The sequence below is a fragment of the Lepisma saccharinum genome, chromosome 23 (assembly GCF_977018435.1).
Source record: "Lepisma saccharinum chromosome 23, izLepSacc3.1, whole genome shotgun sequence".
In the NCBI taxonomy this organism is placed as follows: Eukaryota; Metazoa; Arthropoda; class Insecta; order Zygentoma; family Lepismatidae; genus Lepisma; species Lepisma saccharinum.
Genome location: NC_139251.1, coordinates 18,848,220 through 18,863,378, shown reverse-complemented (window position 1 = coordinate 18,863,378; position 15,159 = coordinate 18,848,220). Strand labels below are relative to the sequence as shown.

At 39.2% G+C, this 15,159-nt stretch overlaps 1 protein-coding gene across 3 annotated transcripts in view; it reads right to left on the bottom strand.

Annotated features, from left to right (window-relative positions):
- Ddr (discoidin domain-containing receptor 2) overlaps positions 1 to 15,159 on the bottom strand; it is a 507,427-nt gene that overhangs the window by 92,988 nt on the left and 399,280 nt on the right. For all 3 annotated transcript variants that reach the window (XM_083110009.1, XM_083110008.1, XM_083110010.1), the window contains one exon: positions 11,156 to 11,332. In XM_083110009.1, coding sequence (XP_082966135.1) covers positions 11,156 to 11,332 — 177 coding nt within the window. The remainder of the gene's footprint in view (positions 1 to 11,155; positions 11,333 to 15,159) is intronic.

Sequence of the window (15,159 nt, the reverse complement as noted above, 5' to 3'; positions counted from 1 at the left end):
CTTGAAGTTGAATGGCATTAGTAGTGTCACTATTCATCTTAACGACCCCGAAAACTATGGATTCCACACTAACATCGGTAGTTTTAGATTATATTTACATATCACCCCCTTCCCACCCCCACCGTAGGGGTACCATAGGTGTCTTGAAGTTGAATGGCATTAGTAGTGTCACTATTCATCTTAACGACCCCGAAAACTATGGATTCCACACTAACATCGGTAGTTTTAGATTATATTTACATATCACCCCCTTCCCACCCCCACCGTAGGGGTACCATAGGTGTCTTGAAGTTGAATGGCATTAGTAGAGTCACTAACGACCCCGAAAACTATGGATTGCACATTAATATCGGTAGTTTTCGATTATATTTACATATCACCCCCTTCCCACCCCCACGGTAGGGGTACCATAGGTGTCTTGAAGTTGAATGGCATTAGTAGTGTCAGTATTCATCTTAACGACCCCGAAAACTATGGATTCCACATTAATATCGGTAGTTTTCGATTATATTTACATATCACCCCCTTCCCACCCCCACCGTAGGGGTACCATAGGTGTCTTGAAGTTGAATGGCATTGGTAGTGTCACTATTCATCTTGGAGACCCCGAAAACTATTGATTCCACACTAATATAGGTTGTTTTCGATTATTTTACATGTCATCCCCTCCCCACCCCCACCCCACCCCAGGGGTGTCTTACTCCCACAGTATTTCTTTCCAGGTTGCAAGTGATACGCGTACCAAGTTTGGTTGAAATCGCTCCAGGCGTTCGAAAGTTATGCCGGAACAAACATACACACACACACACACACACACACACATACATCCATTTTATATATTAAATTTTGTTGCCATCTATAAGTCACAGCAACCTGAAGTAGGTGTACACATTTCTGGCATATCTTACAAACATTTATATCTGTGCTGCCACCTGGAACAGATGGTGCGAACTGATTCACACACTTTTCACATGCTGTTAATTAAAATTTTCGATTGGGGAACTCTCCAGTATTGTTTCAAAATTATACCAGGTCATTAACTCAAAACTTTCTGCTGGATTTGGGATATTTGCAGTCGTACAGCTCCGGAACTCTCACAGAATATAAGGACGAAGAACTGTTATTCTGTTCTGCTCGATCCTTTATGTATGCAGCCATGTACTACAGTCTTCTGGGTGAATTTCATCAAGTGCTCTTTTTTCATACTTATATGCTGAATAAAGTAATTAATTTTGAATGAAAGTTTACAGCTACGATTTAAGCTACCATAAATTAAAAAGAAATTTCTCATAAGACGTTACAGTTAGAGTCAAATCAGTTAAAATATGCAAGGTATCTTCGTGCTGCCATCTATTATTAACATTTTAATAATTAATTTTTCCTTACTTTTTGAATATCTCAGAAGGTATTGCTTATGTATTGTTAGAATGGCTAAAGAATTTAACGTACAATTTTAATTGACAAATGCAAGGTTTAGAATTGAGTCTGCCGATTTTACGACCATAATTACGCTGGCTGACGTCATAATGGCTTCGCGCATCCATTAGGAAGATGGCGTGGCTCAGAACTATCCGACGGTGGCGGCATCTGTGAGTGGCTCCGGAGCAACGCAACAGGAGACTTTGGCAGGGCGGTCACGTCCCGCAAGACAGAGTGTTTCAATTGGTGGAGCTGTAGAAACATGCTGGTTGCATTTTTAAAAAGGCAGGGAGAGGAGGAAGCCTTTCAAAACGAATGCAGAAAAAAACGGACGAAGAAAACGAAAGAAGGGAAGAGAAAAGGGGCTTAGGAAATTGTGAAGGAATGCGAGGACCAACCCTTCTTTCTCCAAACTTAACTCTTCCCCGGAAAAAGGCGAGGAGGGAAGTGGAAGGCAGCCACTTTTACGGTCCGCGTTCCGCTTCAGGGATTCGATCCTGCGTACCTCAGCAGCGAGTTCCCTCTGGTGGAAAAGGAACGCAATCCGTCAATGTCTGTGGACGGGTCCTCAGTCGACCAGGAATTTCCTATTGAGCAGAGAAAGTTATTGGAAACAGAAGAGCTGAAGTGTGAACCAACCAATGGGGGTGGGAGGAATAACATTAGTCGGCGAGAAGGAGGCATTCCACTTGTATAGTGCGCCGGTGTCCGCTTTAACGTTAAGGCTTGCGTACACGATTCAATTGGCATTGAAACTAAGCGTGCAAGACGCAAGAAAATCTACGATTGAAAGGTATTGAACAGCGTTCTTAATGTAATCTTGAAAACTCTGAAATTGCACTCGTCATTGATCAAAGGAAAAACTTACCGAAAGATGGCAGGTCGCTCTTTAAGAAAAAGTTATTATCCTCAACAAAGATAATAATTTTCTTTTAACAGGAAATACATATCGGAATCTTGAAAGAACTGTGATTTATTGTACAGTGTCTCTCAAAAGTTTTAGGACAACGACATTTTAAACTAGGCAACCCAATTAACACAAGCCGTTGGTGGGTTGCGTGCAGAGTTAGGCTCAATTTCAGGGTTGCCACATGCACAATAGATATTTATAAAACACACGAAAGAAATATAAACAAGTATTACTGTATAAAATTATTAAAAATATCACTATTATATCGCAAATGACAAAATTCTTTTCTGAAAGAAAGAAAAATAGGGTTTCTAGTATTTCATCGCTGATGAGTCTACAGTAAGGAAAAGAGGTGAGAGGAAACGAAAGGTCACAAAGGAGAGGAGAAAGAGAAAGCGAAAGGAGAAGAGGAAAAGTAGAGGAGAGAAGAAAGATAGGATAGACGAGGAGAGGAGATGTAGTGAGGAGAATAGAAAAAGATTCGAGGAGAGATGAGGAAAAAAGAACAAAGAAGAGAAAAGAGAAGGAAAACGAGAGGAGAGGAGAGGAGAGGAGGAGACGAGAAGAGGGAAGTGGAGAGTAGAGTAAAGGAGAGAAAAAGAGAAGAACGAAGAAAGAAAGAATAGTGCAGTGGAGTCGGAAATCTAAGACAGGAAAGGAGATAAGAGGAGTGGAGAAGAGTGGGATGGAGATAAGATGCGAGAAAAGTAGGGAAGGCGATATGAGATAAAAGCAGAACGGAAAGAGGGGAGAGAAGAAGGAGAAGGAACTGGAGAGAAGAGGTAGTTGCAGAAAACACCGTCTGAGCGTCAAGAATGGATGCATTGGTGAAATTATAGACATGAAACATTCAATAACATTTTGTAATGTATTGGAGAATATATTAGATCGGTGCGAAATGCCTTTTGGCTGAGTTCAGAGCAAATTAAAATCTTCCATGTAAGATCTTTGATTTTACCTGCGATTACACCACTAAAAAAATGAACGTAATTTTTAATATTTATAAGAATTATTCAATTTTTCTCCACTTCTCGGTTCGTTGAAATGGAGATTTTGTAATTCAATATTTCCCCTCCCCCATCGTTAATTCCAAACTGAATCATTCCGTTTCACACGGCGTGGACAATGAACACAATGGGATATGTCTAAAACTTACGAAAATTTTCTGCCATCGGAAGGGTTTGAACCTACGACCATCAGATTGACAATCCTGAACGGTAACCACTACCCTACAACCACTAGTTCCTTAAACCACGTAGAAGAACCACTACACTACGCCTTTACCTTCGAATGAAACAATAATTCTTTTTAAGTATTCTGTCCCTCCAATATTGTAAATGTCGTAAACACGTATACGTGTAGTTGAACTTTTACTTTAATTTTGATTTGCTTTCTTGTAGTATAACCGATATCTTCGAGATATAATTTTCGAAGTAATTAAAAACGAGAATATTGGTAGTTGTGAAAATGCGAGTTATTTCTTCTAACTTATTATTGTGATTAGACATTACTAATGGAAAATATCTAGAGGCTTGAATATTACAGGACGATGTTCTATTCCTGTGATACTCGAACAGACAAGATGATTGTTTACTGATGCAAGTCTTGTGTCCAGAACAGTCTTATGAAATGTATTTGCTGTTGCGTAAGATAACACGAAATAATTACACCGTTTGCGAACTACCAAATCTGTGCAACGTTATACGTAAACAGGCGGAAAATTTTATTCATAAAATCACTTCACATTTGACAGTGTTAGTCAAGAGAGACTCGTGGGACACTGTGTTAAGGTGCTGGAGTAAATCCTTCTTATTTTTCTTACTCGAAGAACAACAATTTCTAAGGAAGAGCAACAGTGACGATCTTTCTTATTTCTTTTAAATGCTTACACTTTCCTTTAATTGGGTTAAAAATAAATAAGAATATTGCTTGTATTTCTGTCATTGACGTAGACCAGAGAGAGAGACAGACAGACAGACAGATATTACAAAATAGTTCAAATAGTACGAACGCCATTAAAAAGTCATGATAATTCTATGTTGCGTACTTAGAATTATTCATACAATAAAGAACATGTCTAATTGTGAGTTAACAAAAAAAAAATACAATAATAAAGAGACATTTTCGCATCACGATTGCAGTTCGAAGAAGTCGGGACAGGGATTGAAAGTAACGCACTGTCCTGACTAAATCGGTTAATCGGACGTCTGGTAGCCTTGCATCAATGATTATAAAACTAAAACCACCCAATATTGCAGCTTGAAGACTTTTGCGCAAGAAACAGATTCATTTATACAAGAGAAAAATTGACATTTTTACACATTTCAAAAATCGACGATGTTATTTTCGTATTTATTTATTTATAGGTTCACAGTTAAATATTTTAGGGTTCGAGGGGGAAGCATGGCCCACATGGCCCCTCCCCTGGGTACTGACCTTACGTAGACAGTGGAAGAGAAATTTTGGAGAACCTTTCTGTTAAATTTAGTATTTACATTCACCTTATGCTCAGATAGGTTAAACCGTTTATTGACAATCGTGAACTTTTCGTTTAATAGATAATATTTAGTTTTAAACGACGGGAGAACATTGGTCGAATTTCCTTTCTTGCTCTTTTGAGAGAATATATACTTCTACAATAGCAATCGCGTTCGGGAACCGTGAAAAAATATGACTTGGTTTTCAAAGGCAGACAAGCTTGGTAGTCTAGCTTGCTCGCGATCAAAGTGACTCACTCACGCTATTCAAGGCCGCTTCTTATCGCTAAACACTGTACTTCGATGCACAGTGTCTGCACCCAGCACGTTACAAGTGACCAGAGTCGAATTTTAAAGAGAATATGAAGAATGGTAGATTTCATCAGAGGCGGCTAGGTAGGCACCAGCTCAACATGCAATAGTTTAAGTGATAATTCCTGACAAACAAAAAACCGTATTGAATAATTATTGGGATAGTGATACATGTATCCGCTCTTTTTTAACAATGTAAGCTCGAAGACAATCTGTATTATATTTATTTATATTGGCAACTTGGTCAACCGGAGGTTATTTTATCGCCTTCGATAATCGAATTGTCTGATCGATTATTTTTTGTTTACCCAGGAACATGCCCCATATCAGATTTCCGAGACCGGGTTACGCTACTCACTCGTAGCTCCCCAATTTCTTCACGATGGTGGGTTGCCACCGGTCCCATACACAGGCCGAGAACCTAGAGAGTGAGCATAGGCGGACTCGAATCCATGCCGTCCTGCAGTCGGAGGTCACGGAGGAGGACTTTTCATAGCGTAACCCGGTCTCGGAAATCTGATATGGGGCATGTTCCTGGGTAAACAAAAAATAATCGATCAGACAATTCGATTATCGAAGGCCTTAAAATAACCTCCGGTTGACCAAGTTGCCAATATAAATAAATATAATACAGATTGTCTTCGAGCTTACATTGTTAAAAAAGAGCGGATACATGTATCACTATCCCAATAATTATTCAATACGGTTTTTTGTTTGTCAGGAATTATCACTTAAACTATTGCATGTTGAGCTGGTGCCTACCTAGCCGCCTCTGATGAAATCTACCATTCTTCATATTCTCTTTAAAATTCGACTCTGGTCACTTGTAACGTGCTGGGTGCAGACACTGTGCATCGAAGTACAGTGTTTAGCGATAAGAAGCGGCCTTGAATAGCGTGAGTGAGTCACTTTGATCGCGAGCAAGCTAGACTACCAAGCTTGTCTGCCTTTGAAAACCAAGTCATATTTTTTCACGGTTCCCGAACGCGATTGCTATTGTAGAAGTATATATTCTCTCAAAAGAGCAAGAAAGGAAATTCGACCAATGTTCTCCCGTCGTTTAAAACTAAATATTATCTATTAAACGAAAAGTTCACGATTGTCAATAAACGGTTTAACCTATCTGAGCATAAGGTGAATGTAAATACTAAATTTAACAGAAAGGTTCTCCAAAATTTCTCTTCCACTGTCTACGTAAGGTCAGTACCCAGGGGAGGGGCCATGTGGGCCATGCTTCCCCCTCGAACCCTAAAATATTTAACTGTGAACCTATAAATAAATAAATACGAAAATAACATCGTCGATTTTTGAAATGTGTAAAAATGTCAATTTTTCTCTTGTATAAATGAATCTGTTTCTTGCGCAAAAGTCTTCAAGCTGCAATATTGGGTGGTTTTAGTTTTATAATCATTGATGCAAGGCTACCAGACGTCCGATTAACCGATTTAGTCAGGACAGTGCGTTACTTTCAATCCCTGTCCCGACTTCTTCGAACTGCAATCGTGATGCGAAAATGTCTCTTTATTATTGTATTTTTTTTTTGTTAACTCACAATTAGACATGTTCTTTATTGTATGAATAATTCTAAGTACGCAACATAGAATTATCATGACTTTTTAATGGCGTTCGTACTATTTGAACTATTTTGTAATATCTGTCTGTCTGTCTGTCTCTCTCTCTGGTCTACGTCAATGACAGAAATACAAGCAATATTCTTATTTATTTTTAACCCAATTAAAGGAAAGTGTAAGCATTTAAAAGAAATAAGAAAGATCGTCACTGTTGCTCTTCCTTAGAAATTGTTGTTCTTCGAGTAAGAAAAATAAGAAGGATTTACTCCAGCACCTTAACACAGTGTCCCACGAGTCTCTCTTGACTAACACTGTCAAATGTGAAGTGATTTTATGAATAAAATTTTCCGCCTGTTTACGTATAACGTTGCACAGATTTGGTAGTTCGCAAACGGTGTAATTATTTCGTGTTATCTTACGCAACAGCAAATACATTTCATAAGACTGTTCTGGACACAAGACTTGCATCAGTAAACAATCATCTTGTCTGTTCGAGTATCACAGGAAAAGAACATCGTCCTGTAATATTCAAGCCTCTAGATATTTTCCATTAGTAATGTCTAATCACAATAATAAGTTAGAAGAAATAACTCGCATTTTCACAACTACCAATATTCTCGTTTTTAATTACTTCGAAAATTATATCTCGAAGATATCGGTTATACTACAAGAAAGCAAATCAAAATTAAAGTAAAAGTTCAACTACACGTATACGTGTTTACGACATTTACAATATTGGAGGGACAGAATACTTAAAAAGAATTATTGTTTCATTCGAAGGTAAAGGCGTAGTGTAGTGGTTCTTCTACGTGGTTTAAGGAACTAGTGGTTGTAGGGTAGTGGTTACCGTTCAGGATTGTCAATCTGATGGTCGTAGGTTCAAACCCTTCCGATGGCAGAAAATTTTCGTAAGTTTTAGACATATCCCATTGTGTTCATTGTCCACGCCGTGTGAAACGGAATGATTCAGTTTGGAATTAACGATGGGGGGAGGGGAAATATTGAATCACAAAATCTCCATTTCAACGAACCGAGAAGTGGAGAAAAATTGAATAATTCTTATAAATATTAAAAATTACGTTCATTTTTTTAGTGGTGTAATCGCAGGTAAAATCAAAGATCTTACATGGAAGATTTTAATTTGCTCTGAACTCAGCCAAAAGGCATTTCGCACCGATCTAATATATTCTCCAATACATTTCAAAATGTTATTGAATGTTTCATGTCTATAATTTGACCAATGCATCCATTCTTGACGCTCAGACGGTATTTTCTGCAACTACCTCTTCTCTCCAGTTCCTTCTCCTTCTTCTCTCCCCTCTTTCCGTTCTGCTTTTATCTCATATCGCCTTCCCTACTTTTCTCGCATCTTATCTCCTCCATCCCACTCTTCTCCACTCCTCTTATCTCCTTTCCTGTCTTAGATTTCCGACTCCACTGCACTATTCTTTCTTTCTTCGTTCTTCTCCTTTTCTCTCCTTTACTCTACTCTCCACTTCCCTCTTCTCGTCTCCTCCTCTCCTCTCCTCTCCTCTCGTTTTCCTCCTCTTTCCTCTACTTTGTTCTTTTTTCCTCATCTCTCCTCGAATCTTTTTCCATTCTCCTCACTACATCTCCTCTCCTCGTCTATCCTATCTTTCTTCTCTCCTCTACTTTTCCTCTTCTCCTTTCGCTTTCTCTTTCTCCTCTCCTTTGTGACCTTTCGTTTCCTCTCACCTCTTTTCCTTACTGTAGACTCATCAGCGATGAAATACTAGAAAACCTATTTTTTTTTCTTTCAGAAAAGAATTTTATCATTTGCGATATAATAGTGATATTTTTAATAATTTTATACAATAATACTTGTTTATATTTCTTTCGTGTGTTTTATAAATATCTATTGTGCATGTGGCAACCCTGAAATTGAGCCTAACTCTGCACGCAACCCACCAATGGCTTGTGTAAATTGGGTTGCCTAGTTTAAAATGTCGTTGTCCTAAAACTTTTGAGAGACACTGTACACAAAAGATATACTACATATTATTTCTACATATATTGAAGTAGCTCTTTCCCCATTTTGTTAATCGAAAATGCAATGTTATGGTTCGTTGTTGAATTTAATTTATTCGTCGGGGGTAGTAATCATGATTAAATAAATTTATGCAAGAATGTTCAACCGTTCCTCATTTACTTTCTTGTCATCACAGATTATAAGTATGTATCATTCTGTGCCTTAGTGTTTTTTTTGTACCATGTGCTATGGTGTGTTGAAATCTGTCTTGGAATGGTTTATTTATAGAGCGACCAGAAACAAACGAACCTTTCTGTCAAAACCCATCGCGCATCTTCTCCATCCGTTCAACTCGGGCCATAAGGAAGCATGATCAACCCTACCCCTCCCCTCCGTGGATCCACAGGACACGCGGTTATGCGCAGGTTCTTTTGCCTGTGATCCCAATATAGAATCGTTAACAAATAAAAATTCTTGAACGTTAACGTTCAATACGAGAGAAAAATTGGAAAGTGCTGTGATGTCACTTCCTTCAAGCGTTCAATTCAACTTCTTGTTCTGTTAATGATCAGTCTTTGCAAATTACATTGGACAAATCTAGCGGTGCATCTTGGTGTTACTACTAAAATAGTAGTATTGAAATTATTTTTAATAATTAAATCAAACGGATTTCCGTGGCCAGTCATGTAGCAGGCATTGGAGAGGATAAACAAATCTAAGACCTCCTGTTGGCGAACCTGATGGTAAGGGACCTCTAAGAAAGTCTGGAACGAAGATGGAACGGTAATAAGATGAACGTGAAGGAAACTAGGGTCAATAATGGAGTAGTCAGAGTAACACGCTACGAAGCTAGAGATTATAGGTTAAGATATGGATGTGTCATTGTGTTTGTCCCATCATCAATTTCATAATTCATCCTCATCGATGCGATTAACGCAAGAGGTAGAAAAGCAACTTTAAAATAGGGTGAAGAAGTTTCATATTGTTTTCAGTGTTTTAAGTCCACTTTGTGCACATATATGCTAATCGGCAATTAACCTACAGTTTAAAGTTGGATGCGAACCACTGTGCAATGTACCTCCACAGGATATCGAACCTGGGATCCCTTGATTGCAAGATGACAACGTTAACAGTACGCCATCAGGGAGGTCAAGTAAGTGCGAACCTACAAACCGCGTGTCCCCTTGGGGTATCGAATCCAGGACATCTTGATTACAAGGCGTTCATATATTTAAAAATGCACAACCAAGATTATGCTTATATAGTCTAGTGTATTCTCTCTTGACATTTTACGACATATTTTTTATTTGATATTTGTTTAGCGTCGCTTTTCTGCCACTGTTGGCTAATAGCGACGATGAGAATTAATATGATGAATTAAACGGTCACTCACAAAGAACACCCATGCCCAGGTCGGGATTCTAACCTATGACCCCTGGCATCGTAGCGCGCAGCGATAACTACTCCGCTACATGTACAGAATTTTATTATTGATATAGTCTCTACAAAGAACCTACCACAGCCGCTTAAAAATGGCAGCAACGACTGGCAACACTGGGTGCCAAAGCGAATCCGTAGAAACATTGATGCAAGCAAGAGGCTGGAGATTTTCTCCGTGCTATCTGAGAGTAACAGAGGAGGCGTGGAAGGAAACGGGTTTAAGTCGGGGGGGGAAACAAGAGAGCGAATCCTTGGGGACATGAACCCAAGGACTTTCACGTGGCGTCGGGGCAAGACGAATGGGGTCAGGTGTCGCCGTATATAGTCGACACGAAGAAGAAGAATTCCAAGAGTTCCAGATCTGGTCTTCTCGCGATAAACCGATGGATGCTGCCCAGAGGAAATTTTCTCGGCTCTATTTCATGCATTTCTTGCTACGTGAACTGAGAAATGGGTAGATGGGATGCAGGATATAGAAGAATTTTCCTTAGCGTGAAATTACATTAAATTAAACTGTTGGTTGGGTGTTTATGCACCTAAAATATAAAGTGGAATCAGAACCACTATGTGCCTCCACTGGGTATCGAACCCGTGAGGCCTTGGTTACAAGGCGACGATGTTACCTCTACGTCAACATTGAAACAGACTAATCGGGAGTAGACGTACTGTGTTACGGTGGGATTAGAAAACACTATGTGCCTCTACCCGGGGATCGAACCTGTACCCCGTTATTAAAGGGAGACAATTTTACCTCTACGTCAACGGGGAGACAGGCTAATTGAGACTGGATCAGTTTACACAGGGATCGAAACAACTATGTGCATTCAACCGGTGATCGAACCCGGAAACCTTTGGCTACAAGGCAACATCAGCTATTGCTACTTAAGCACCGTTATTCTTCATCGAGACCCATAATTGTTTTAGCCCTTACTGCAGGGAAAATTGCGGACTCCGTACTAGTACAATTATCATTGTTAGTTTATGAGAACGATCACTATGAAACGAGGTAGTGAATACACTACAGAGGTCAACCTACCTTTCCCGCGTCCGTTGTCCAATCGGAAGTTGTCCTGGCCCTTCTGTCCGTCCACCAGCTGCCCTAGGCCTCCCACCAGGTACCCAGCATCTTCTCTACCGTCGTAGACCTTATCCGAGAGATCCAGCTCCGCTCCTCTCTGGACACCCTGAGGCATTGAGTAGCTGACCAGTCCTTCTGCAAGAGATAGTGAAAGGATATCATTCAAGCCATAAGTTCTATAAGGTGTCGTACAGAAGGTTGAAGGTTTAAAGCAAAAATCATCGGAGAATAATAAACGTTTCCAAAGTAGGATTTCCGTGCATTTCCGATACCCCTCTGGTACGACGTAGAAACTGGATGAGTTCGATATCAAACTACTATTTTAAAAGTAGCAACTTTTAATGATATCCAACAACATAATTATATGTAGTTTACCTTTTTTAGAATTTTGACGCCATTAGTGAATTTACATCGTTTCAAATAAAATAATCTTTTCACTTCATGATTATATTCTAATTAAACGAATAGTGAAAGTTAACGTGTTTTGATTGATATATTTGCCCATGATTTAAATGTAATCCTTTTAGAATATCATTTCAATAATTTTTTAACTTTTAAAGTACAGGGTGACTTAAAAGTCCCGCATCATAGGCTGAATTACAATATTTATTCAATGTGCTGTCCACCATTGTCAAAGAAACTGTAGACTTCCACCCATCGCTCGCAGGATGTGGGTCATATCAAGGCCGGCAAAATAGCAGAGCACTTGAAGCGAGGGGCCTCGGGCAAGTGCCCCAGTTGCCCCTCCCTAGGGCCGGATACGTAGCAGAAACGTAATAGAAAATTGCATCCAGACGACATCTCGCTTTTGAGGCACCCGGTACTTGTGCCATATTATTCCATGACCGCTGTAGAAAAAGAAGAAAAAATTACGCATTCCCAAGATAATCGATACCTCGGGGTTTATTTTCCCTCTCACGTAGATTCGTCGGACGAAAGGAAAGAATTCAGAGTAGCCGATAAGAACCTCCACACCGAGATGCATTCGTGAACCTTGCGTGTGAAAGCCACATCTTAACACAAGCATATGGATTTTGTTTTATTATATTTTCTTACCCAAGGAAATTTCGTCACGAATAGTGTAGTTTCCTTCACGAAATATAGGTGGCAGGATTTCCTAATTTAAAGTTAGGAGAGCAATAGAGATATTGCTCTGCCATAAACTAAACATTTTTATCTGCAAAAGGAAACACATTAAGAGCCATATAGCCTGATGTCGTAAAATGTCCATAGCATACCTCGATCCCTATATTCTTTTGCTGCTTGTAATGGATGTCGGCATGTTTATCAGGTGGAGTATCTACTTAAAACAAGTATTGCAAGTGCTTTGCCAAGTACTGAACATTCAACATAGGGTGGGTTCAATTTTGGTGGGATAACCAAACATGGTCAAATTGGTGCTCCTTGGCTTCCTTGTAGTGGGACAGAAAATATTTTTTTCATTTAAGCAATGTCTAGGGGACCCAACTTTAGTTTTTTTTAGTTCTTTGACGTTTTTTCACTATTTTTTAAGGTATGAATTGAAGAGTTGACACGGAAAACGATGTAAGTGCCAAAAAGTAAAATTTTCAGGAGAAGCATTCTTCTCCATGCCAACGACCCTTCAGTTGCATCCGATGCCATCTTACGGCATCAGTGAGCCATGTGCATGTACTTGGCACTTCCTTCTCTCTCTAGGTCATTGTCAATGAAACATAGATTGTTGTCCATCCAAAGTTGGATTTTTGACCAATTTGGCACTTACATCCTTTTCCATGTCAAGGCTTAAATTGTCTACGTTTTGTTCTTCGTGATTTGGTTTCAATACTGATTGAGAGCTATTTCTGTCTCATTCCAGTTCCAGACTATTAGAGACTTGAGATAAGTCCTGTGGAGTGCAGTGAAGTGCAGTGTTACCATTATTGCAAGACTTATCATGGCATGTGCAACAAAGGCATAAAGACAGGCATGCAATATTCGGTTATCCACAGCCACTTGTCGAAAATCAGCTACCACTGGCTGAGGATGTTTTTAGAGCCTACAAGTTCCATCAAATGGCCAACAAAGATGCCAGTGTTAATCATCTAACAAAGATAGTGGCAACAGAAGTTAAAGACATATACAATAAAGCAGGCATTCCAACAATAGAATTTGAAAGCGTTATAGTGAAAGTGAAGAGACGAATAGTGAATGTGAATGATATGATGAAATATAAGCATTCTCTCGTCTCTTCGACATTATCGTCTGCAAGTGTGTACATAATGGTGTAGTTGAACATGATCAGTGTCAATGTTCCAATGAAAAAGAAATCCCTGCATTGGAATGGGAATTCTGGATCGATCAAAACACCTCAAGACGCATGGTAATAGGAAAAGCGGGCAAGGAAAGAACAGAGAAAAACATGAAACTTCATGAAATGAAAAGGTTGATATTTGAAAATAAGACGAGGCACAAGGATACGCAGAAATGTGTCAGTTCAATTGAATTATCAAGCAGTGAGAGTGATGTGCTAGAAGACACATTCTTTTTAGAATCAGAAGAAATGGAAGAATGCCACCCTCAAAATAGAAACCAGTATCCTGAGTTGTGTAAAGCATTGGAGAGGACAAATGTGAGCAATAGAGATGCAGGCCTCATAGTTAATGCTACCCTCAATGACCTCGGACTTCTGTCACCAATAAACATTGTTGATCCAAGTAAGTTACAACGCCAAAGAAAAGACGAGAGACAAACAGTCAGAGGAGTATTTGCTGCAATACGCAGGTATAGTCTGCATTGGTTTCGATGCAAAAATAGACGAAACACTCGTCGATACTGGAAGTGTGCGTAGGAAAGTTAGAGAAGAACATTATGTGCTAGTATCATTTCGATGCTACATCGATCACGTTAGTCCTAATTCAGGAAAATCTCGAGATGTATTTAATGAAATTAAGGGTATTATTGAACGTACAAGATATACAGAGACTTTAAGAGCAGTGATTTGTGATGGAACCCCTGTGAATACGGGTAACAAGAATGGAATAATCACAATGCTGGAGTTACATCTTAAGAGACCACTTCAATGGCTCATATGCATGTTACATGGTAATGAACTGCCACTCAGGAAGTTATTTAGTGTGGTTGATGGGAGGACAACTGGCCCATCGTCACATGGAGGACCTATAACCAAACTGCTGTTCTTTGATCCTCAGACCAAACCCATCATTAACTTTGAACCAATGTCCCTGACACAGTTACTAAAGATCTAAGTTCTGACCAGCTGTATTTACTAAGGATATGCTTATTGATTCAGCAAGGGGCACAAAATGCAGATCATAATAATCTGCAGTACTTGAAAACTGCACAGCCAGGTGCCTTAAGCCATGCAAGGTGGCTCACTAAAGCTAAGAGACTGCTTCGATTGTACAATTATGACACCATTAAGCCTTGTTTCCATGATATAAAAATTCAATATGCTAACCAAGGTAGTAATTTAATTTTATTATAAAACATAAACTAAACGTAACGTTTCAACCTTCTAGCAAGGTCTTCTTCACACTCTGCACCAAGTACAAATGTAACAAGATACAAAAACAGGACGATAATATACAAGAAGTGATGTAAGTGAGGTGACAAAAATAAATTTTATAAAGAATATGGAGGACAGAATCAAGAAAATATGCACGAAAGAATGTGAAAAAGAAGGCAAAATAAATAAATAATTAGCCTATGGAAACAGATGCAAAAGAATGACTATGAGAAGGAGGATAGACTGGACATAAACAGAAGAAGGAAGAAAAGCGGCAGGGGAGAATTGGAAGTGAAAAAAAAGAGGAAGAGAAAGAGAAAGAGAGATGGTTTGGCATAAGGAGTATGGGGAAGACCACAGAAAAGATATGCAAAGTGCTTAGGAAAGCGGGCATTAAAACTTACAGGAAGGGAGGGAGAAGCATCTTAAGAATAGCGAAAAATGCAAACAAGAAAAATGAAAACAGAGAAGAGAA